At 45.3% G+C, this 25,546-nt stretch overlaps 1 protein-coding gene across 1 annotated transcript in view; it reads left to right on the top strand.

Moving 5' to 3' along the window:
* Window positions 1-208: 208 nt before the first annotated feature.
* Window positions 209-25,546, top strand: part of MRAP2 (melanocortin 2 receptor accessory protein 2) — a 35,042-nt gene continuing 9,704 nt past the window's right edge. Inside the window, exons 1-3 of the mRNA XM_079781690.1 lie at window positions 209-279; window positions 17,568-17,701; window positions 21,146-21,245. Of these exons, the coding sequence (XP_079637816.1) occupies window positions 17,575-17,701; window positions 21,146-21,245 (227 nt within the window). The 5' untranslated portion in view covers window positions 209-279; window positions 17,568-17,574. The remainder of the gene's footprint in view (window positions 280-17,567; window positions 17,702-21,145; window positions 21,246-25,546) is intronic.

Genomic DNA, 25,546 nt, shown 5'->3' with positions numbered 1-25,546 from the left:
GCTTGAGCAGGAGCGGGCTCTGCGTAGCTCACCTCTTCTTGGCCTCGGCACCCTGGGCTGGGGAGGCGGCTCCGGCACCCTGCGCAGCCTCGGCGGGTCGGGAGCGCGCGTCCCCGCCCGGTGCTGTGCACCGCAGCGCCCGAGGGATTCGCCCAGCCCCCGGCAGCCGGGCAGCCCCGGCAGCTGCGGGTGGAGGAGGAGGAGGAGGAAGAGAAGCAGCGAGGCAGCGCTCACGCACCTCCGAGCAGCTCCGCCCGGCGGCCCGGGGCGCACCATCCGGTAACCGAGGAAGGGAGGGGGTGCCCTGGGACGCGCCACCTGGGCTCAGAGTGGAGTGCGTGAGGTTCCGGCGAAGGCAGTGGGCTGGATGTGGTTTGGGGTGGTTTTTAGTTTGGGATTTTGGGGGGAGGATGGGAGTGGGGAGCGGAGAGCCGGGGTTTGAGGGTGCCCAGAGGGGAAGTGGGGCCTAAGTTTAAAACCTTCCCCACAGCCCGCTGCTGTGAATTTCCCGCCGGAGGGCTTAGAGCAGGCTGGAAGCAGGGGCGCTGGGCTTGGGTGGGTTTTCTCCTCTTTGCTAAGAAGAGGCGGGTCACACCTTCTCCGGAGGGTGAGAAAACTTTCTGCTCCCCGCCTGCCTGACTCCGTCCTGTCCTGCAACCGCCAGACCTTCTGGGCGCAGGGTTCTTGCGGGCTCAAGCGAAACGCGCTGTCTGCTGGCCGGGCGCGTGCCCCTGCAGTGGGCAGGGTTCTCAGAATGAAGTGCATTCATTTTGCTTGACAGTGAATTCATTTTGCTTGCACAGGAGAGCTCGCCCGCAGGCCGTGTTACTGATTAGAGAGACAGATCGGGTTCATTCCCCTCCCGGTGCCATCCTTTCTGCGTAATTAATTGCGGAAGACAGAGTCGCCCAGTTGGAAACTTGTTTGGAGGCTTTGGGGTTTCCACAGCAAAGGTAACACGAAAAATCCAACATTACCTGGGATTTAATCCCAAGGTAACCGAACACTCCACAGCGTTCTGAAGGCGAAAGGGAGCTGTGGGCGCGTGTCTGTGCTACTCCGAGGAAGGGAAGGGAACTCCTGTACGTACATTCATTCTTACCAGTTAAATGCGTTTCCCAGCTGAACCCCCCAGTTAAGAATAGGGTCTGGAAACGAGGGCTGGGAGCCGTGTGCTCCTCAGGTCCCTCACATGGGGCGCATCACCGAGGATGAGTTCCAGAAAGCAAGAGGCCACCCTGAGCTGGGGGTATCCGCGCACAACAGACAGTATTGTTCTGAGCAGCAAGATCCTTCAGCGTTTATGGAAGATGAGGTGCTATTAACAGGCAACAGGAGAAAGAGTAGCTTCTGTCGATTTCTTTTCAACTTGGGAGGGCCAGCCCAGATCCTGCAGGTGGGCTGGATTGTTCAAGGCCCAGGTAACAGGCATTCTAGAGCAGGAGAGCCTTCGCAGTAACCTTGGAGCAGGCTTGCGCGATGGGAGCAGAGCCGGGGGACTTTTCAAATGAGGGAAACACGAAATCTTGGCAGCATTCCAAAGTAAATCCTTAAAGAAGATAGCTGGAGACCACCTCGGGAAGAATTTATGAAGACAATTTATGCCAAACTAACTTCTTCCTCTTTTCCAGCAACCAGCTGGTCGGTAGCTAGGGACGGTCATAGCCATTGCGTTCCACATGTGGGTCCTGACTCACTGGGGTAATGACATTCGTGTAGTGAGTCACACCAGCATTTTTTAAAACATGAAATCATTAGCAGGGAAGAGAAAACATCAGAGTGCATTGTATGTGCGCAAAGCTAAGTATTGTTTTATGAATCGCCTTGTGTGTTAATTCTTTTGTTGTTATTATTTTTAACCAAAGGCCCCAGGGATAGGGGACCAAGGGAGGGGGGGGGGAGGAAGTGAGGCCTCAGCCCCACAACCCCTCCCTGTGTGTGTTTATCCTGCTGCCACTGCTTGGGTCTGCATACTTACCCCCGTTTCCCCCGGTTCATCTTCCCAGGCTAACCCCACTCTGCCCACAGTGGGGGTCGCCATCTTTTATCTTGCAAATGATATCATCAGCACATTCTGGAAAATGTAACCTCCTTCCTCCCCGTGTCTCTAGGCCCCCAGATGTGGAGGTATTTTGCCAATCAGAATTGATCTCTTATTCCTTTGTTTTTAACCCGTTACTGTTACTGTAAGGGTGTGATGGCAACTTAGCTGGGTTCTTTCTAATACCCGGTAGCTCGGTCCCCTGGTCCCCTTTGGTCCTCACCGCTGGGTGGCTGTTGTTATTTACATTTCACAGAGGTTCCCGAAGTAAGGAACCTATAAAGTCACTGACCCCCCTCCCCGTCATGGACAATCTCAAGTGTGTCCTGCTTTTGCAGAGGCATGTGACAAAGTCTTATACTGTCCCTAAGGATGAGGAGGGGGAAGAGTGGACATACAGGAAGTCTGTGCTTCTCCTTGCATCTCTTAGCAACTACAAATCTAGGAGGGTACTCCAATGAGACTCCTTTTACATCTAGATAAGAGATACTAATACTAGAATGTTGAGCTCACATTAGGGTTGAAGGTCTAGTTCCACATTTAGGTTCAAAGAGTCGATGGGGGTTGAGGGGCTGGGTGAAAAGGGTGATGGGATTAAGAAGGAAAACAACAACACATAGACATGAACAACAGTTATAGTGATTGCCAGAGTGAAAGGAGGGTAGCCGGAGGTGGAAGAGGGCAAAGGGGGGCTAACTGGTGGTGGAAAGAGAGTTGACTTTGGGTGGTGAGTGCACGATGCAGTATGCAGGTGATGTGTGATAGAGTTGTATACTTGAAATCTGTATGGTTTTTAAAAAGATTTTTACTGCTTTCAGAGAGGAAGGGAGAGGGAGAGAGAGATAGAAACATTAATGATGAGAGAGAATCATTGATCGGCTGCCTCCTGCACACTCCCTACTGGGAATCAAGCCTGCAAACTGGGCATGTGCCCTGACCTGGAATCAAACCATGACCTCCTGGTTCACAGGTTGATGCTCAACCACTGAGCCACACTGACCAGGCAAAACCTATATGGTTTTATTGACCAGTGTCACCCCAATAGATTTAATTTAAAAAATATATTTTTAAGTAAAGGAAGGAGTGGCCCTGGTGAGTAGCCCTTCATGTGAGAGAGAAACCCTGGGTGTTTCAATGGCCCACCAAGTTCTGAATGAACTACACATAGTGTGAAGTAGCTGCTCCGTAGCAGACAGGGGTTGCGGTGATAAGGGCAGGCCTTTTAATAGACATTTATATGGAGCTTATTATGTGCCAGGCACAGCTATGAGTGTTTCACAATTTTATCTCAATCCCTGTAACAATCCCATGAGTACGGAATATGATTGGCACCATTCCCATTTATCAGATGAGAAGGCTAGGCACAGAGAGATTGAGTAATTTACATAAGATTGCATAACTAGTAAGCAGTAGAGCTAGGATCAGAACATTAGAACCTGAGCCCTTCACCACTGTCATCTACCCCCAGCCGGTGGCATTTGGATCAAAGGAGCCCAGGCCCACTCTACTCAGTGACCATTCTGGGTGGCCCCTTTGTAGAGGACAGGGACCAACCTCAGGGCATCCAGAGGAAGGGGTCCTGGACGACGAGGGTCTGACTACCAGGCCACGTGAGGAACAGGGAGCATTTAACTTTGCAGAAAGGAGCCTTGGCCGGTGACGAGGCTGGTCCTCAGACACTCGAGAAAGAGGAAGTAGAAGCAGATCAAAGCCCACGCTGGGCGATCTTCTGTCAGGCCTGGGAGAGGATTCCAAACTGCGTGAGGATTTTATGTTGAATCTGATGTTTCTGAATGCCCCTTTCAATACTCAAGTGCCTCAGTGTAAGAGATATATGACAAAAGTGAACTTTAAAAATAATTGGAAATTAACAGGCTATTCTAAATATTTGTGTTTATAAAAAATAGGGTAGTAAATCAAAGTTTTGACTGAGACACTTAAGATAAGTGAAATTGGAAAGGAGAGTACCAGACCACCAAGTAGAAATTTCAGTGTAAATATTTGAGAACTTTTTCATAACTCCCAAACCATTGGTCATTTCAAGAATATGAGGATTAAGAGAGGATTTCTTCAAAGGGATCTGTTGTTCCTTCCTTTATCCCAAACCTAATGTGTGTGTGTGTGTGGGGGGGGGGGGCTATTGTGGGACCACTAGTTGAGCTGTACATGTGTTTCCTGCATTGGAGCTCACGTGGTGGCCTGGGCTGCAGGATCACCTCCTTCCCCAGAGTTTGTTGGGATAAAGGATGCTGAGGATGTCCTGGGGACCAGGTGGGGGGCCATGTGGGAGAGGGAGCTAGCCCTGGGCCACTCTAAATTCAGCCCACTAGCAAGGGCACCCCAGCAGCTAGAGTTTCCAGAAATCTAGAAGTTAAGGTAGGAGTGAGTAGTCAGTTGAAGGACAATGAATATCACTAAAGCACCCATAAATAGTGTGAAGACAGTTATATACAGTCTTGTCCGCTTGCTTTGATCTCAGAGGGGTGAGAAGCTGCAGCCGTTGGCCATAGGTGGAGATAGAGGACAGAGGTTAACTGTCCCCCGAACCCTGCAGCGGACCAGCTGCTGCAGGACCTAGCTGGCATTGGGCAGGGTTTAGTGTTATAACGAGGTTGAAGTTTCTTTTATTTCCAGACTGCACAATTTAGTTCTTTGGGGACTTTGAAGTGGTTGCTTGAGCGGAAAAGTCATGGGACCTGCGCAAGTGTTCATCTGAGGGCAGGGAGGATGAATCCAAGGATGCATTTTAAGGGGCAGTGGAAGAGAAAAATGAAATTATTGATTCAGTCCCACACATGTGCCAGCTCTGAGTATGGATTATACATGCTTCAGTTGAAAGAGTAAAGAGTAGCCCGGCTGGTGTTTCTCAGTGGTTGAGTCTCGACTTATGGACCAGGAGGTCAAGGTTCAATTCCCAGTCAGGGCACATGCCTGGGTTGCAGGCTCGGTCCCAGAGGGGGGCGTGCAGGAGGCAGCTGATCCGATGATTCTCTCTCATCATTGATGTTTTTATCTTTCTCTCCCTCTCCCTTCCTCTCTGAAATCAATAAAAAATATATTTAAAAAAAGAAATAGTAAAGAGTAGCAGTGTGTTTGCTGGATGTTACGTGTACTTCAGACGGTGGAAGATTGAGAGGTAGGGGCATTTAGAGGGCAAGGGGTCAGGCTTCAGAAGACCGGCTCATTAGATAAAGGCACAGTAAATGCTTGAAAGAAAATACCCCATAAAATTACCAGGGTTCTCAAGCGGACATCAGTCTGTTGTTCATGATTGAAAACTTTCTCACACGATTATCATCTTCCCCAAAGTCATAGCTTATCTTCAGACATTCCCATAGCAAGCAATCGGAATAGAAGTTGTTGTTTTTTCATGGTGAGTCCAGGCTTATAGGACATGTTCAAGGTTTGCTTACTTTGGAGACCAGCGTTTAGATATTGGTCATGTTATTTTTGGCTTATTTCAGGGTGCAAAGTGATTTTTCCCCTTGACTGAAGTATGAGAAGTGCTTAGTCTTGTTGGACAGAGAGGAAAATGTGCACTTTTGCTGCTTCTTCCTTGCAAATGTGATTCTTCAATCCATTATGGTGAAGTAAAAAAAAGGCAGAAATTGAGAATGTATGAGATGCTAATGTTAGGGATGTTAAAATCTGGCTTTAATTGCTGTTTGTATTTGTTTCCCCAAGATCTATGCAATTTTCGCCTGACTAGAGAACACAAGTAAATTTAATGATCCTTCAAGGGAAAATATAAGCTTCAAATAATGATTCTCCTCCAAGGTGCCTTTGTTTTCCTCGTGCGTGGCCTTGTGAACAGCAAAAAACACCAGCTGAAGGCAAAGGCAGGGCAGGCTGAGGGGGCAGCTTCCTGTGGGTTGGCTCTGAAGTTGCCTGGTTGATAAAGGAGAAAAATTAGGAGATGATGAGCATGGATAAGTGGTTGTCAACATAACCTCTTTCTGCTAACCTTTGTGTAGATTTTCCCAGAAAATGTAATTCTATCTGAGGGAAAAAAAAAGGAAATAAATAATTATAAGATGAAGATCTGGAAATGGTATCATGTAAACCTACATCTGTTCCTGACAGAGCCTCTAAATTTTCCACTAAATGACCCCAGCAGGAGAGGAGAGTGCACCTGTGCTTCTGAGAGTCCGAAGCAGAGGCCAAGCCTCCCAGAAGCAAGTGTACGAGTATGTTTATCTGGAATATTCATTCGATCTTTGCAGTGTGCTCTGTAACACAGCTGAACTGATTTAATAAAAAAATAATCCTCCAAGTCTTCTCTTAAAATCGATGCTCCAGGAGAACATGCCAGATATGCTCGAGGCTTTGGGGTTTATTTGGCATCCTGAGTCCTAGGCAAGCAGATGGGGGGACCTACTTTCTGCCCCTCACTTTGTAAGGCCCCCTCTGGCTCCCCCCTGGCTGGACCCCTTCACGCACCCTGAGGAGTCCCAGGGTGCCTGGAGCCTGACTGCTTTCACTCTGCCAAGCTCTGGTTTTCTTGTAATCGGGGCTTGGGCTTGGGCAGCAGTGGGTGGAGTAGGTGGAGAAGCTGTGAATCCCAGACCCAGGAGGATAAGATGATCATCAGAAAGTGTAGCTTTCCTGCTGCTCTGTCTCCAGCTCTTAAATAAATCACCACTTTGATTTAAATTTCCTTTTCTGTGGAATAGAGATAGAAATACCCAATTTCTCTCCTTTTAGCCTGGTTGTCAAAAGAATAATTCCGCTCTGGGCTGTGAAGAACAGGGAGTGCTGCTTGGAGACAGACACCATGAGCAATAACTATGAAGCAGGCTTGTTTACCAACTCCTCCTCTAAGCATTCAAGAGACTGCGGTCTCACTCGCCTGAGTCTTATTGTTCCAGGAATTTCAAAAAACTACACTAATTAAAATGGAAAGGGTGGTAGTTTCCCCTGTATTATTAAAACGGTAATGCACCTGGCTGTGTAATATAGCAGCTATGCACATCCCTCTGAAGGTTCAGTGAGAGGCAAAGTCAGATCCTTAGGCAGTCGGATTTATATTCTCTCCTTATTAAAACGATTCCAGTAACCTGTGTGATGGGCTTTCAGAGAAGGGAGAGAGTCCTTGTGGGCTGAGATACTTGAACAGGAACCCATGGGGCAAGTGGTGACTGAGCCCTACCCTCAAAGGTAGATAGGAATCTGGAGAGGAGGGGGATGCCAGTCCAGGCTGGCAGGTGGAATAGAGTGGACAAGGCTCAGAGGACCATCTTTGAGGTCCCCTCCCAGGATCGTATGCCATAATGAGCCCTCCCTTTGTACCTGTTGTCTGTTTGTGTCATCAAGCTTTTGTGTTGCACCTTAACGTGTGTGTGTGTGTGTGTGTGTGTGTGTGTGTGTGTGTGTGTGAAGCCTGAATTCTTTGGGGTTACAGGCCTTTACTTTTCAACTTCCATTAAATGTTTTCTAGTTGAGCTCACAATGTTTAGAATATTTTTGTTGGGCTGAATTAACTTATACTAATCTTAGCATGCTTAAAACCATTGCTCTTTTTCCTTGAAGTACATGTTGATGAGAACGCAATAAACGTATTTGTTGAAGATGGCATATGCTGGGATGGATTAATGGCATTTTGAAAATGGTGTTCTTACCAAAAATATATTTGTTGTTTAGTTATAGTAAGAGTGATTGGTATAAAGGAAGTCATTTTATAATGGACTCTCTAGGACAGTTTATAGAATCACCTTATCAAAAAGAACATTGTTATTTTAAAAATTAATTCTAGCAGCTATATTACTTTCCCAGGGCTGCCATAATAAAATACCAAAGACCGAGTGGCTTAAACAACAGAAATTTATTTTCTCAGAGGACCGTGGCGGCCTTCAGCACCGATACTCTCCCTGATTTGGAGACGGGTGCGTCCTTGCAGCCTAGGCAGAGTACTGCTTTTCCGGGGAGAGGAAGCACCACGAGAGCTCCTGGAAAGAGCAAAGCTGGATCCTTGAAGGCCGGCCATGGAGGGCGGCCCCACCGGGGAGGGGTGTCTGGCTGTCCCAGCACCGTTTTTTCTCACCCGGGGTGGTCCTTTGCTTTCAGGAGCTCTCAGTTGCACTCCTTCCAAGTACATTGGTCAAAAAGTACTGGTTTTTAAATTATGTTCCCTATTTAAAACAATTTTTAGAACTTTTAAAATATGGATACTATAAAATTTACCATTTTTAAGTGTACCAGTCGGTGGCATTAAGTACATTCACTTCGTTGTCCAACCATCACCACTATCCATCTCCAGAACTTGTTCCCCACCCCAGCCTGAAACTCTGAACCATCAAACACTAATGCCCCATTGCCCTCTCCCCTCGCCCTTGACAACCACCACTCTACTCTCTGTCTTTATGTAATTTGAATAGTCTAGGTGCATCATTTCAGTAGAATCATGTAATATTTGCCCTTGTGGGTCTGGCTTATTGACTTAGCATAATGTTTTGAAGGTCCACCCATGTTGTAGCATATGCCAGAATTTCCTCTTTCTAAGGCTGAATACTATTCTGTTGCACATACATACTACATTTTGTTTATTCATTTGCCAGTGTACCTTTGGATTGCTTCCACCTTTTAGCTATTGTGAGTAATGTTGTTGTGGAGATTGTACAATAACTATTGGAGTCTCTCCTTTAATTTTTTCCCTTTAGGTGTATACCCAGAGTTGGAATTGATGGATCATAAGATATTCCATGTTTAAATTTTTGAGTAACTGCTCTATGGTCTCTCATAGCAGCTGCACCATTTTACATTCCCACCAGCAACACATAAAGGTTTCGATTTCTTACATCCTTGCTGACACTTACTGTTTTCTGTTTTTTAGAATTTTATTTTAAATAACAGCCATCCTAATGGGTGTGAGTTATCTCACTGTGAAGCACTGGTTTTTGATAGTTGGTCATTGACTTGACTCTAGTGCTTTTAAACATCCGTTCACTGAAGATTCAGGAATAGAGCAAACATAAATAGACAATATTGGGAGTCCAGAAAACCTAGCTATGTTAGAGTGGTCGACTTGAGATTCCAGTGGTGTCCTCAACATGCCTAGAATTTTTTGAAGTCCAGACCAAGAAAAGCAAGATCCAGAAAAAGGCAGGCGTTAATTAACCCTGTGACATTTCTGTGGTGGGGACCCCAGCCCCACCGTGGGAATGGCCTCACTTTGTGGCTGCAACAGGACATCTGTGTGGGGATATGAGACAGACAGCACAGCATACTGGCACGCATGTAATGGGGTAGTTGAGTAGAGCCCTGTTCTATTACATAGCTCCTTTGCCTGAATTCCACTTTCACCAGCTACTCTTCCGATCTTAAATTTTATTTCCTAGACTGTGTAAAATATGCTCTGGTCCACTTGGGCATTTTATTCCTTATTGTAATTCAACAAATTGACGCTCTGGTTGTAAATCGTTCTGCTATGCTTGGTCAGTGTGACTCAGTTCATGCGGGCTTCCTCACATAGGGGGCTGTGAAAACCCAGCTTCCTAAATCCGCAGGGCAGGGCTGAGGTGTGGCCACTGGGGGCAGTGCGCCTGCCACCCCCACACATATCTCAGAGTCATGTCTCATCTCATCAAGTCCCAGGAAATCCTTTCCAGACGGAGGTTTTACAGTGGGTTTTCCCTGTGTGGGCAACTGAAGCCTCTGATAGAATGGGAGAACTCTGTCTCAGGTTCAGGGTTGGGAAAGAGAGTGAAAGAAGATAACGTTGTGGCTTCTCCACATGATAAGAAATTGATTCAATAAGTATTTATTGCTCATGTGCTGGGAGCCAGGCCTTGTGTGGATTGCTGGGAATACTGCAGTGAACAAGCAGGGAGGCCCTGCCCTGATGGTGCTTATGGCAAAGAGTCAGGAGGACAGAGGAGGCCGCTAGAGGATTGGTCTGTGCAGTCCTAGCATAGCCTGTACCATGGGGCATATTGCAAAGATCTGTTACTGTCTCCAAACATCTCCAGAGGCTCAAGGGACAGTCATTGTGTTCCAGCCTCTGGTTGTTCATGCAGTAATCATTGGCTGGACTGAGCCAGGGTGTGGGACAAGCCAGGAAATACTAACTTTAAAAATTACTTCCTGGCCTATTGACTACCATATAGGTACCCAGGGCATTATTGGAGGAGGCGAGTTTAGGAGTCTCAACCCCTTACTCTCTCCGTTGCACAGCTGGTGGAGGAAGGAGTCCCACTCATTAATTGTCTCTCCATTTCAGGTGTTGGATGGATATCTAGCTCCATGAAACATTGAGTCCTTTTTCTGGTTTTGGAAGTTGTCTTTCTATTGGCATTGATTCTGATTTTAAGACAGAGAAATTCTTCAGGCTTGGGAACACTTCTTGTTCCACATTTAGCTCCTAGAACAAGAAGCTGCTGTGCAGTGAGGTGGGAATAGACAGGAACATGCACCCACAATTTCTTGGCCAGCTGTCAACCACCATGTTTTTGAGGCCTGCTGGGTAACTGAGTGCCTTCTCGGAAATATCAGGGAGTGGCATGAAAAAGTTGATAGTGTAGAGCAAGCATGTCAAACTCGCGGCTTGCAGGCCATAGGCCTCGTTTGAATAAACTTGCGAGCCATGAGTGTAGAGAAATTTGGGGAGTATGTCCATTTGCAAGGGGAGAAGGAACCCAGTGTGTTAGTAGCCAGAGTGTCAGACCTCAAAAGTAAGATGCATGCTCAAGTCAAAGATGGTTGTCAGGAGGAGGAGAAGACTCTAGGGTCCCAGATGCCTGACCTCTTTAATTGGTGGAAGTAAAAGTGCACACCCGTGAAAGGAGTTTCTGACTTAAAGTGGATTCACAGAAAAGGGATCTGCAAACTTGAGAACTGAAGTGAAAAGAGCAAGTAGAAGGTGGTGGTTCACAGGGAATCTGTAGAAAGAAGTAAGCTGGGGAAGAAGATCGGGTCAGCATTTTTAAAGCACTGCCCTGAGAGGAGATTGCAAAGGCTCCGATATTAGAGGCTCAGGCATGGTTCTTTGCTGGGATGCGTTGCCTTATAGAAATGCCTTAGGAATATCCAGCTGGCTCTGAGCTAACCATTTGCCCAACTCAGAATCTTGAAGCTTCTCATTTGATGCTTGTGTGGCCCTCCCCACTTAGATAGAGGTAAGCTGGGTGTACCGTCAGTTCTGATTTGGGTGCCTGGTCGCATCTCCATGGGATGAGGGGATTAAGCCCCTCAAGCTGTGACTCTGAAGTTCCAACCTTGGCCTTCTCAGCCACTAGAGTGTGGCCTGGTGGGACGTTACCTTTGGTTTCTCAGATGCCTTTGTGGGAGAGAGATGGATCATGAGGGTGACATCTCTGTGTTGTGCTAGGGACTGTTGTTCCTAAGAATCTGAGGAAGAAAGACATAAGAACAGGTAACTAATGAGACTTTTATGGCTCAGGCCAGAGCAGAGGTTGGTGTCCTGGGTGGCATGCCTACTTTTGGAGTTTTTGAATGGAAGACAAAGAAGATAGAATTGCACTGCAATAGAGAATTTTGTTCTGAAATCTGAATAGGTCATTAGGTCTTCTTCCTCTGTGCAGGCTGGTCACCGTGTGTCTTTGGGTCTGTGGCATTGGCTGGGAGCTTCGGGGGTGCTTTCTGGGTGTGCTTTCTGTCTGTGCTGGGGTGTGTGTATGTGTGTGTGTGTGCACACACACACTCCTTTTTCAGGGGTTAAAGGCATCTTTTGGATTTGTCCTTAATGTGCTAGTCCTGTTCCTGAGGTGGCAGTCACTGGGAAAACAGCTGCTGATGTTTACCCCTTAACATGGAAATAAAGGTTGTCTAATTCCAAGGCAACAGGCTGCCTGATTGGTGTGTGTACCCATCATAATCCACCAAGGATATTGATGAAGAGCCTTTATTCACCCCATAGAAGGTTGCATGTCCCAGGACTTCTCACTAAATTGGGGAGATGGAGAGCATTGCTTGGCCTGTGTCTTTAAGGAGCAGAGTGCCCAGGAGTGCTGTGGGAACCTGGGTTGGAGGAGGAAAGACTGGACAGTCAGAAGAGGGATGAGAGTCTTGGGGCCATGCATGGGAGAAGGGGTGATGTTTACATAGCCATGAAAGGTGTCTGGGGCCTGCTAATCATGTTCTTTCCTCCTGGATTTGAGATATATTTGTATCCCTCTCCGCCCCAGAAGTTGGCCTGAACTACCTCATGTCCAGGTAGACTTCCTTTTCAGGTGTGGCCTTGAGGTGAGGTGGTAACTTTTCATGATTGTTGGCAAGGCTGCTGTTAGCTGCTCAGAAGAACAATTAATCTCTTATTGCTGCTCCAGGAAGCTTGGTTAGGAGGTTTCCTCTTGAAGAAGTTATTTTTAATGATGCTGGTATCATGGATCCAACATTATGAAAATATGGGAGAAGCAGAGGCGCAGAGGGCTCCTTCAAGTGCTGCATTTCCTGTTTGCTGTGTTCAGGAGAGAGCAGCTGCCTGCCTCTCAGCACCCGCAGGCACGAGTAAACTGGTGCCAGACGACCTTTCCCTCACCGCCTGTTGTGAGCCAGATGTTCCTGGTGAGAATATCAGTCTCTGGGGCTGCTACCCAGACATGCTGGCAGCTTCCGAATGGTGACACAGTGACAGTTTACGTTTCTGCAAAGCTCAGAAAGGCAGCCTTGTTTTTGATAACGGATGCTATACAAAATACGGCCTTGCTAAGCCTCCTGCTTGCTGGGCGTCACTGTGCTGTTGACCACCCAGCTGATTACTCTGAGACTTGGGTGAAAAAAATAATGCCTTTTGCAAGGGTGCGAGGTGACTGCTTTAAAGGAGAGGCCAGAGGTTCTGTCCTCCAAACCTGTCTCTGGGATTCAAGAACTGAGAGGGGAAAACAGTGAAAACAAAACCCCCTGCTTTTATGCGAAGGCTGCTGAAATGGTGGCTGCTGGGGAGGGGTTGTCTAGCATTTCATTCCCTGAAGAACCTCTGATGCTGTTATTCGCTCAGAACCTTTGACTCTGTTATTCACTCTCTCTTGTCTCCAGGTATGTTTGTCAGCGCAAAGATCAGCCTTTCCACTTTCAGGGTCTTTGCAGATGTGACTTTCATTACATTTGCTCTCTCTCCATCCCTAAATGGTTCATTAGATGAACAGGGGTGGTGTAAGGAGAAAAGGAGGAATTAAAAAACATTTCTCTATGGTAGGTAAGTGGCTGATATTTCTTGGGTCTGACTCTTTCACAGCTATATTTTATGCTCGTCCTTGGTCAGCCCTGTGAGGGGGGTGTCAATGTTTCTCTCTGACCTGAGAGCGTGACAGGAAGACCACAGCTGGGGCCAGCAATGTGTGCAGATGTGGAGAACAGTATAGCCAGGGGGCCAGCAGCTGAGACAGAACATGGAAAACAATATCCCCACTTTATTTTCATTGTTTGATGTACTTTTGCTGTTTTTCTATTAACAGTCTTGACACTAGATGAAGCCTGGTGCTTCCCTCTGCTCAGCTTATTACATTATCTGTAATACTGATTTTCAATAAAAATGATATGTTCAAGCCAGACTTCATCTTATTTCCCTTCGGTAAATAGAGAGATTATTACCATCTTTTTGATGGATGGAGCAGCATGAATTCCAGGATGTACATATTTCTCATGATAACTTTCTCAAGCAACCTAAACAAAAGTCTTCTGAGTTATTTTTATTATAATTCATTTGTCTAGAACACATAGATCAATTAACTACGTGGTGAATTTGGTAGAATTGGCTGACAGGGAAGTGGCTGATGTCTGAAGAACAAACCTAGGCTTTTCTGTCCCAGACTAGCATGGCTTAGCTAATAATAATAATAGTCGCGGCTACTATTTATTGATCTTGACCTGGGTCCTGGAGAGTCACATTTTACGCAATATCACATTTAAACTTTAACAGCAATCCCATGAAGTAGGTACTGATACCATCTTCATTTTCCTGATGGAAAAACTGAAGCTCAGATCTTTCTTTCTTTCTTTCTTTCTTTTTTTTTTTTTTTTTCATTGCTCTAGAGAAGGGGTTGGCAAACTCTTTCTATAGAAGACCAGAAAATAAATATTTTAGCCTTTGGGCTACACTATCTCTGTGACAACTCCTCAGCTCTGTTATTGTAATACTACAGAAGCCTTAAAAAAATGCAAAACCAAACAAAGATGGCTGTGTTCCAATAAAACTTTATTCCTGACACTGATATTTGAACTTCATGTAAATTTCTCATGTCACATAATATTACCATTCTTTTGATTTTTTTAACCATTAAAAATGTAAAAATCATTCTTTACTTGCAGTCAGTACAGGAGCCGGTAATTGGCAAGATTTGCTGATCCCTGATGTAGATGATGAGCAGAGAAGGAAGAATGGGTTGGGATGTGGTGGTAGGAAGGACACTCCTGCCAGAGGGAACAGCCTGTGTGCAGGTAGCAGAGAACATGAAGTATTTGAGGAAATGCAATCAATGCAAGTACAGTTTGATAGGTAATGTGGCATGATCAGAGGAGACATCAAGGCCCAAGTTATGACCTTATAGGACATTTTAATGATTTTGGACTTTATCCTTAGATCAATGAGAAGGCATTAAAAGAATTAGGCAAAGGAATGACAAGGGCAATTAAAAAAAAAAAAAAAAGGTCATTGGCTGACGTGTGGAGAAAGGATTGCAGTGAGTTAGTTAACACCGGACGTTGGGCGCCATTTAATGCTGGTGGGTCGTGATCCAGCATCTAGAAGGGATCAGGAAACCTGGAGAAGGGGCTGTGCGAAAATTAAATAAAAGTACAGAGACGAAACATAATTTTGAAAGGCGTATGGGGGCGGGGAGGGGCTAGGAGCTTGGCTGAAGAAATTAAGTTCTCCTTGTCTCAGGACCCCTTGCTTTTTATTAACACGATTTGTCCTACGGCAAGGTGGAGATATACACATCAAAGGGTAGGGTTTCTGTACAGAATCCATTGTCAGATTGGGGAATTGCCTTCAGGTGTTTGGCCAACAGGAGGCAATAACATGTAGATTGAGATGCCCTGAGCTGTCTGGCAGCAAGCAATCATCCTTTTCAGGTTTGGGGAAATGCCTTTAGCCATTCCAGCAGGTGATAACATATGTGCCTTGCCCTTGTTGAGTCCCCAAGTTCCATCAACCTTTCGATGAAACTCTTGCAATTATGACATGCTGGAACTGGCTTCCGGCAGTTAGTAACAGTAGAAGCAAAAAAACCAGGTGGGTGATCATGGTAGCTATTAGTGAATGTAGCCATACCATATCCTGACAACAGCATCTTCGGGCAGCGAGGATGAGCAGGTTTGCAGAGGAGGAAAATGTGGCTGGGAGAGACGAGTGTCTTGCCTGGCCACATAGCAAATGGAAGTAGAGCAAAGATGAAGACCCTGGTCTTTTGGTGACTTTCTCTCTGTATGGTGTGAAATTCTTAACATTCTAAAATTGAAATTACGTTTATCTTAATCTGTCATTTGTCTCTGACCTTACAACTGAAGAGGTGGCTACTCCTGTCTCTCTCATAAAATTCTCATGAATGAGGATAGCACCTCTTAGGTTTGAGTCATTAGTTCTCATTTTCTGAGGAAATTAATTTTGTTGTTGAGGGAAATAACCCCTTGTTCAAATAAGGGAAAGGCTGAAGATGATACTGTGGGGATGGTTTTATGTTATTTTTGTGCTGGCATTAGACAGGGAGCTGAATACTTCTTTAAAAGTCAGCTTTTCTTAAAATCTGCATAGCTTTCTTTCCCAGGTGAGAACTGGCACACTCTCTTCTACCTTTGGAGGAATATTCGTCTGGCTGGGCCTCAGAGTCACACCAGTTCTGACACAGGCATACACATAACTCTGGCTCAGAGCACTCCATCTTTTGAAGAATATGATGCCGAACAGTTGGGGTCTGTTTCCAAGGCGGGTGGGGAAGAAAGGAAGAGGGAAAGGTGAGATGCATGCCTTGAAGCAAAAGGGTGGTGGAGATTTTGCTTCAGCTTCTCGGGGGTTGTGCCCAAGAGGTGGCAGTGGGTGACACTGACCTACAGTGCGGGTGGGAGAACGGGAGCTTCAGAAAGCTTTTGGTGGGTGGGCCCAGTGGTGGTAACTGCTCAGTGAATCTTGGTTTTGGCTGGTATTTCATTCAGATCACTGTTATTTGTCACTTTGTATTCCTTCCCCATTATAAGGGAAGGTCTGTGGTGTCCTGGTCTGTGTCTCAAGTATCTCCTCCTATCCCATGTCGACTAGGTGTTTCATTAGCAGAAAGGATTTATTTAGGAAAAAGAAAGGCTTGCAAACCAGAGCATGCAGACAGGGCAAGTCATGTGCAAGTTCTGGCTGTGCCAATATGGAAGGTATTTATAGAAGGGAAAAGGAGTAAATGGAATGGAAATTAGAACCATAGAGCTTTACTACGAACACAGAGTTCTCCCTTGTAGTGCTCTCATGAATGCTTCCATAAGACCTAGCTCCTCGCATAGATCCTTGCGACTTATGTTTGCTTAAAGTGCCAGTTAATCTTTATCACCCACAATGGACAATGTCTTGCACACAGCAGGTGTTCAGTATTTTATACTGGCTCTGTTGACCTGTCACCTTTGGCATCCATGCTGCACAGTACAACCTCTTCTCTCAAAAAAGTCAGAATTTTCTAATCTGAAGTCTTCAGAAAGAAGGCACTTGGGATATCCTGAAAACAGGACAAATTTTAGGAGGATCATCCATTGAGGGTCTTCTCCCTTTATGCAACTTATGTTGTCCACTTCTCTTTTCTTCATCCCTTTTGACTAAGGTTGCATGTCTTTATTGTTGTATAGTAGATGCTCAATAGAGATGTGCTGAGTTAGTTCACTCCTGATACTGATTTTATTTATTCTCTCTAGGCTCTTTTTTTTGTTGTTGTTGTTGTTAAATCTCACCTGAGCATATTTTCCCATTGATCTTTTAGAGAGAGTGGAAGAGAGAGGGAAAGACTGAGAGAAACATCGATATGAGAGAAACACATTGATTGGTTGCCTCCTACACACGCCCTGACCAGGGCCCAGGCAGGGGGGAGCCTGCAACCAAGGTATGTGCCCTTGACTGGAATCAAACTCAGGACCCTTTGGTCCACAGGCCTACACTCTATCCAACTGAGCCAAACTGGCTAGGGCTCTGTAGGCTCTTTACATATTCACTCAGGTATAGGTGATGAGGCTGAAGTTGCAAGCTCAGATGTATTGATGTACTCTCTCTCTCCTTCCCTTCATTCTTTCATCAGTTATTGAAAGTTGATTACTAGTATGTGCCAGGTATTGGGGTAAGTTATGCGGAGTGGGGGGCAACAACAAAAGAAGACATGGTGTCTGATATCAAATACATTCTACCCTAGTGGAGAGAGAACAGGAAATAATGGTCACTTTGTAGGAGGTGTGGGCAGCCATGAGGGCCTCTCCCTGATCTAGTGGGTAGGACCTCCCTGAGGGATCTTCCTGCTGAAGTCTCAAAGGTGGTCAAGAGCAATCAGAGTCCCTGAGCAGCTGTGGGTGAATTAACAGGTTCTGCACTTGCCTTTCTCCATGTGTGCAGGGTGGAGATGTCTGCCCAGAGGTCAGTTTCTAACAGAACATCTCAGCCGTCTGCATCTAACTCTGACTACACCTGGGAATATGAGTATTATGAGATTGGACCAGTTTCCTTTGAAGGACTGAAGGCTCATAAATGTAAGTCTTTTACATTTCTCCATTGTAAGCATAATATGTATTTGTCTTAGCCTATGAAATCCCCAGTGATTACTTTTCCTGAACATTTTTTTGCAGAACTCTCTCCTCTACCCCACAAAGTCCCAGAAAACACCCCCTCTAAACACACTGATTGCTCATGGATGGTATTACATGAGGGCCTTGATGATTCCTAGTGACAAGGAATTGAAAGATGGGGGAACATGAATCAATGTCAGTCTTAAACTGAGATATTGCATTAAAGCACTAACAGTTCCAGCTCTCGCAATCTGTGTAAACATTTAGACCTTCAAAAATGTGACAAAAGTAGAATCTGGAACTATTAATTCCGAAGAACCTTGTTATGTAACACATGGTCATCGACATCTTTCAGTCCATTGGTTTTCTGGAACTGGAGCTGGGAGAGCAGTCTCTGTGTATGTTCGTGATGATGGGCAAGAATAGCCTGTGATCATTCCTAACTCTGTGTTATATGACTCATGTGTCCGTTTATTGGACTGATTAATGATCCAGCACAGAGCAAGGAAATACAGTCATAACTGAAAGCTGACTGTCCTGTGTGAAGCATCTGTGTTATCTTAAGTAGAGCTGACATAACAAGCAGGAACTGCTGACCACGCCCAGGTCCTGCCCTGATTGCCCCATAAATAGTCCAGAGATGTGTGCTTGTTTCAGAATGAATATCTGCAGCACTACCAACATTTTAGGTTTGTAACTGGTTCAGATTAATGGGACACATTAGGAAATATAAGACAGATTAGAATGGGGGATATAGATGTGGCAAAGAAAAAGCATTTGCTTGTTTAGTATTTCCTGGCCACTCCCATGCTGACCTTGGCATTCATGATCCCTCACACTGATTTGCTGTTCCTTGCAAGGAGGTCAACTTGAGGAGAAATTATTTTATTATGATGCATACCATTTAGAACTCCCTTGCCATGTGCTCTACCCTTTACTGTAATGCTCTCTAAGAAGCTCCGTCTCTAGACAGGACAGAAGCTGCTGCTCAAAGCCACTCTGGAAGGCTTCTCTTGGCTTCCTGAACCATGGCACTCATCAGAATCTCACTCTGTTTGAACCTCTACGCTGACTTCCTCCCAAGAAAGAGTGTTTCAATGAAGACCAGGAGCTGTGTGTTCCCCAGTTTACCACAGTGCCCATGCCCATGAAACTTGGCATATAAATACAATTTCAAGAGAGTTTGTATATTCCTAGGGTGAGATGGGGCTCTCCATTCATCCCTGAAAGGGGTTTAGGGTGAGAATATACCTTGGGGTTGGACCACACGGCAGAGGATGCAGTACAGAAGAATGAAAGGAAATAATTTAAGGGAGTAGAATTTTGTTTGAAGGGGGATGTAAATAAGCAAAACTGCATAAATGAGCAAGGAAAAAGGAAACATATTGTGATGAGAAACATAGATGCCGCATTATCAAGGATACGTTTGGAAATACTGTTGAATCACAGAGATTCTGAAATTCTAACCACAGAAATTCCCTGCTCTGTCCGCCTAAGACTCCTCCTATGCTGGGACCCTCCCATGTCCACATTATTGCTGCTTTTTGATCAGGGCTCTGGGGCCCTAGAAGGGCAGAGGGAAGGGTCTGGGCTGGGTGAACGACACCCTCTCCCACCTCTGCCCACTGTGGGTTTGGGATGCAGCTCCCACTGCAGTGTGAAAGCCGTCCTCCTGAGAACCCCTTCCTCATACACAGATTTTAAAAGTGAAGCAATGCGACTAGATTCACTTCTCAGTTGAATGTGATGCTGGTGTGTGTCGTTATAGAATTTGCTTTGGCTCTGCAGGCAGCTGATGAAGTACAGTGTGCTGTCATTTATTTGTACAATGGTGTTGCACAGTCTGTGCCCCATCATTGAATTGTTATTGTTACATGTCAGTTGCACTTGCTTACATGTGTTTTTTGGGGACTTGTCCTTGTGTCTTTTTTAGGCCTCATTTCCATTATAAGGCAAAGTGTACAATTTCTATTTCCTTGGCCCGCTTAACCCCAGGAAAGATACATGGGTTTTGCATCCAGAATGCTGTCTATTCAGCACATTGTTGAACAATAGCTGTTAACCTTTAGGCAGTAGTATATGTAGAATGAAAGTATGAATTATACAAAGTAAACTACTAATCTGATTTCTTTGCTTTAAACAAAATGAATTAGAATTTAATTAGAATAATGCTTTTGCATTTATACATTTCGTGTCCAAGCCATTCGTTTTTTAAAATTGCTAAGCATTCTCACTGCATGCCCACATAGGTTGACTTCTTAGAATAAATCAGAAAGTGTAAAATAATTCAGCTCAGTTGTCTCCTCCAGATTTGAGAGCCATTATTTCATGTCCCATTGTGTTTGTGCCAGGGTCTGTAGACAGTCCAGTCTCATCCCTGTCCTGGAGACATACACTTGTGACTGTCTCCCAAGACAGGGTCAAGGAAGGGCCCCTGAAGTGAAGCACAGACAAAAATGCCATGAGGTTCAAGGACAGGAGAGAGCTCGTCAGCTGGGGAAATCCGCCCAGGCTTGGTGAAGGAGATGGTGTAAGGCGTGGCTTTAAGGGTGGATGGACTTGCATCAGCTCTAGGTTGGGGACAGTTGTTCTAGCCAGGTAAAGGTCAGAGCCCCTGAAAAGGCCTGGGGATTAGGAAGTTGTGGCTAAGATTAAGGTAAATATAGGGACACAATGTTCCCTAGTCTGATGTGAAACATGGGTTTTAAGGTAGGGGTAAGCTGGGAGAAAATAATTTAACAATAATAGCTGGCAAATATAGATTACCTTTTTCTCAGATGCCAGGCATTGTATAAAGTGCTTTATGTATGGAATCTTTTTTAACCTGGAGAAGGTTGGGTCTATGTTTGTTGAAGAGTTTTTCGTAAGAGAGAAATATCAGAGCTGGGATAAAGCAGGTTCACACCGAGCTGCACAAGGAAAGATAGAAGAGAACGCAGGAGGCCATTTGCATGTTCTCAGCAAGAGGCAATGAGGACCTCAACTATTCCAGCATGAACAGCAGTGGGGAAAAAAATGGGTTGGTTTGAATCAGAATTCATTTAAAACTGTATATCGCAGTTTCTGCTAAAAATGGCATTTTCTAACTCAAAATACTTCAATGGAATCTTGGGGTCCTGGGTGGCCTATGTTCTATCCTCAGTTCCTTTACTGGGAAATGGAAACCAGTGGTCAATCAGGCAGAAGTCTCTCAGTGTTACCTGAGACGGGAACATGGAGGTGACCCAGGTTCTTCTCTCTCCCTCATCCCTACCTCTTACCTGTCCCCAGTTGATGGATGGGTCAAGGTTGTCCCATAGATTGTTGATGTACCAACAATCATTTCATGTACCAAAAAGTTCAGATTTCTCGACTGTTCCAGTTTTCAGCTCCTGTGAAATGCTAATCCCAGTATTCACTGTCTTGCAGATTCTATTGTGATTGGATTTTGGGTTGGTCTCGCAGTCTTCGTGATTTTCATGTTTTTTGTGCTGACTTTGCTGACCAAGACAGGAGCCCCACACCAAGAGTAAGTTTGGGCTGTTCCTAAATATCTATAAAGTTCCACAGGGAACTGAAGAAACAGAAATAGTATCCAGGGCTGGGGGTTACTTCCAGGGGTGGAGAGAAGGGCTTGGTTATGGATAACTGCCTGCAGCTAGGCGCCTGTGTGTGGGATCTGCCTTCCTCCTGGCCTCTTGCCTTTGGGCTTGTTTTCAAGTGGAACCTTGTGAACCTGGGCTTCTTAGTTCTTTTTTATAATTTAATGCTGATGCAGGCCTGATGTTTATGTTGAAATACTTATTAATTAGGATGTATTCTCTGCTTAGTCCCAAGAGAATTTAGATGACTGGCCAGATTAACAACAGTGAAAAAGGACAATGACCACTAAGTAGGACGAAAACTAGTTTTTAAAAACATCTCAAGGAATAGAGAAATAGTTTTTACTGAATATTCGATTGAATTAATCATTGCCAATAAACACTGAGTTCAATGCTGAGTTTCCTTGAACCTAGGATTAAAAAAGGAAACACTAAAGATTATGTGATGTTCATAGCAGGACAAAGAATATTTGTGTTGGGCTTTGGATTTAAGGAGAAAATTATTACGTGGGTGCTTAAAGGATATTGAGCAACATTAGAAGGTATTTGTTAAATTATGGTTTTCAAAAACTCAGAAATGTTTTGGAGAATTTTTTTGTCCCAACTTTTTAAAAAAGGGGAAATAAAACATAAGTTGAATACCATTTTAGTTGGCTCCAGCAGACATAGTAGCACACTAAAATTAGGTAATTAGAAGAGCATTTAATGAAGGGGCTATTCATAAGTTGTGGCCAGGGAGGAGGACAACCCCACAGGACAGTGCAGCATTGTAAGTTGATGGTCTAGTTTCATTTTTTTGCAAGTATCTGTTCAATTTTCCCAACACCATTTATTAAAGAGACTATCTTTATCCTATTGTATGCTCTTGCCTCTTTTGTCAAATAGTAATTGACCAAAATGGTATGGGTTGATTTCTGGTGTCTCTGTTCTATTTAGTTGGTCAATATACCTATTCTTGTGCCAATACCAGGCTTTTTTAGTATAGTTTGATATCCAGTATTATGATCCCTCTAACTTTATTTTTCTTTATCAAGATTGCTGAGGCTATTCGTGGTCTTTTTTGGTTCTATATAAATTTTTGGAATATTTGTTCTAGATCTGTGAAATATGCCATTGGTATTTTAATAGGGATTGCATTGAATCTATAGATTGCTTTGGGCAGTATGGACATTTTAATGATATTAATTCTTCCAACCCATGAACATGATGTATTCTTCCACCTGCTTGTATCTTCCTCTATCTCTTTTTTCAATGTCCTGTAGTTTTCCAAGTACAGGTCTTTTACCTCCTTGGTTAAGTTTATTCCTAGGTATCTTATTTTTTTGTTGTTGCAATGGTAAATGGGATTGTGTTTCTTTTTTATTTTCTCTTTCTTAGAGTTCATTATTGGTGTATAATTACCGTATTCTTATTACCGTATTTTACTATATGGTCTCCAGTATTTGTTGTTCAGTCTTCAGCCTGCACTTGAACTATAAAAAAATGTCTGGGTAAAGGGAACAGCTCTGTTCATAACTCAGCTATGTCCAGACATCAGGATCTGGAAAAAAAAATTAAACACATTTTACATGAAAGGATAATACCATTTTATTGAAGCATAGGGAGATATATGGTTGAGAATCTCATTAATAGACACTTAAAAAGACACAAACTTCCCCCTTTCTTTGTCCATGTCCTTATGGACATCTGCACATGCCTTTTCTTCTATCATATTGGTCCATGGATTTGGAAATATGATGTGGATTGCAAGAGTAGTAAGAGAAGTTGAGTACAAACTCAGATTAGGGCACATCTCATAGAGTGGTCAGGGAATAATAACATCTCATTATCTTCCTTTTCCTCAGAGGGACAGATGGATTTTTATGATGTAACTAGGGGCCCAGTGCACGAAATTTGTGCACTGGGGGCCGGGGGGGTCCCTCAGCCCAATCTGCCCCCTCTCACATACTGGGAGCCCTCAGGGGATGTCCTACTGACGGCTTAGGCCCGCGCCCCACAGGGAGCGTACCTAAGCCACAGTCTGGCCTCCCTTTGTGGGAGGCAACCGGGCTGGTCAGGAGAAGGCACCAGCCCCATCACCCCACTGCTGCAGCCACTGTCAGTCACCGCAGCCACCAAGGTGTTTTCATCATCACGGACTCCAGTCCCTTCACCAAGAAAAAATGACAACTTTCTTTAGGCATTTTCAAGATGTGTCTTTCATAGGATATGGATTTCTTTATTCATTTTTTATCCTCACCTGAGGGTATGTTTCCATTGACTTTTAGAGAATGTGGAAGAGAAAGGGAAAGACAGAGAGAAACACTTTGATTGGTTGCCTCCTGCATGAGCCCTGATCTGGGCCCCGGCCAGGGAGGAGCCTGCAACCTAGGTACATGCCTTTGATCAGAATCAAACCCAGACCCTGCTGTCTGCAGGCTGAGGCATTATCCACTGAGTCAAACCGGCTAGGGCAGGATATGACATTTCTTAGCCTTCCAGCAGCGGACCTTCATTTTTTTTCTCCAGAAGTGTGGTGGAAAAAACCTAGATCACCTTTTTGGATTCTTATTACCCAAGTTACTAAGAATATTACCAGTGGCATACAGGAAGCTTAGCCAATGTGCAGTCAGAAAAGGTGTTTCCTCTATAGTTCACACCAATGGAGGGTTGGGCCCTGCCCAGGCCTAAAGCCTCTGGCCGAAGCTTTAGGCCTAGGCAGGCCTCTCCAGCTCCCTCTGATCACCGGCTCAGCCCCTGCCCAGGCCTGCCCAGACCGAAAGCCTCTTGGGCAGGAGCGGACCCCCAGCTCCCTACAATCAATCGCAGGGAGTCCGCTCCTGCCCAGGCCGAAAGCAGACCCCCAGCTCCCTGCCCAGGTGATCAATCACAGGGGGTCCACTGGTATACCAGGCCAAAACAACCCCCAGTTTCCTGGGATCAATTGCAGGGGGTCCGCTCGTGCACCAGGCCAAAAGCCTCCGGAGGCTTTTGGCCTGGTGCTGGAGCAGACACCCAGCTCCCCGCTTTCGATGGCAGGGGAGCTGAGTGTCCGCTCCGGCTCCTGCTTTCGATGGCAGGGGAGCTGGGTGTCCGCTCGTGCTTTTGGCCTGGAGCCGGAGCGGACACCCAGCTCCCCGCTTTCGATGGCAGGGGGTCCGCTTGCCACGCCCACCATCCAATCAGAGCGAGGAGCTGAGTGTCCGCCTCGCCCACCATCCATCGAAAGTGGGGAGCTGGGTGTCCGCTCTGGCTCCAGGCCAAAAGCCTCCGGCGGAGGCTTTCGGTCTGGTGCCAGAGCGGACACCCAGCTCCCTGCAATCTGCTGCAGGGGGTCAGCTCAGGGCGCCTATGTATGCAAATTAACCACCATCTTGGTCAGGTTTATTTGCATACTCGCTCTGATTGGCTGGTGGGTGTGGCTTGACTGGTGGGTGTGGCTTGGGCATAGCGAAGGTGTGGTCAATTTGCATATTACTGTTTTATTAGGTAGGATTACTGAGATGGATTTGTCTGATGTAGGATGCAGGTGATTGTACAGATGGGAACCCTAACTCAAAGTATAACATGACTTCCTGTGATGGTTAATTTTATGAGTCAACATGGCCAGGCCATGGTACTCAGATATTTGGTCAAACATTAACCCAGATGTTTCTGTGAAGATCTTGTGTGTGTGTGTTTAGATGAGATTAACATTTAAATCAGTATTCTTTGAGTAAAGCAGATCATCCCTATTATATGGGTGGTTTTCATCTAATCAGTAGAAGGTCTTCCTAGAAACAGACTCACCTGCCTCAAGCTAAAAGGAATGCTGCAGACTGCCTCACACTTGAACTGCAACTCTGCACTGGGTCTGCAGCCTGCCCGTCTACCTGCAGATTTTGGACTTGCCAATCTCCACAATCACATGGACCAATTCCTTAAAATAAATCTGTATCCCTCTCTCTATAGAGGATAGAAAAATAGATGATAGATAGATAGATAGATAGATAGATGATAGGTAGGTAGATAGATAGATAGATAGATAGATAGATAGATAGAAAAGAAGGAAGGAAAAATGAAAGACAGGAAGGAAGGAAGGAAGGAAGGAAGGAAGGAAGGAAGGAAGGAAGGAAGGAAGGAAGGAAGGAAGGAAAGGGAGAGAAAGAAAAACAGGTGATACACCACACACACACACACACACACACACACACACACACACACACACACGGATCCTGTTGACTTTGTTTCTCTGGAGAATCTGACTAGT

The sequence above is a fragment of the Cnephaeus nilssonii genome, assembly GCF_951640355.1.
Source record: "Cnephaeus nilssonii genome assembly, chromosome: 9".
In the NCBI taxonomy this organism is placed as follows: Eukaryota; Metazoa; Chordata; class Mammalia; order Chiroptera; family Vespertilionidae; genus Cnephaeus; species Cnephaeus nilssonii.
Note: the sequence above shows the minus strand (reverse complement) of the source record. Positions and strands in the feature narration are given on the sequence as shown.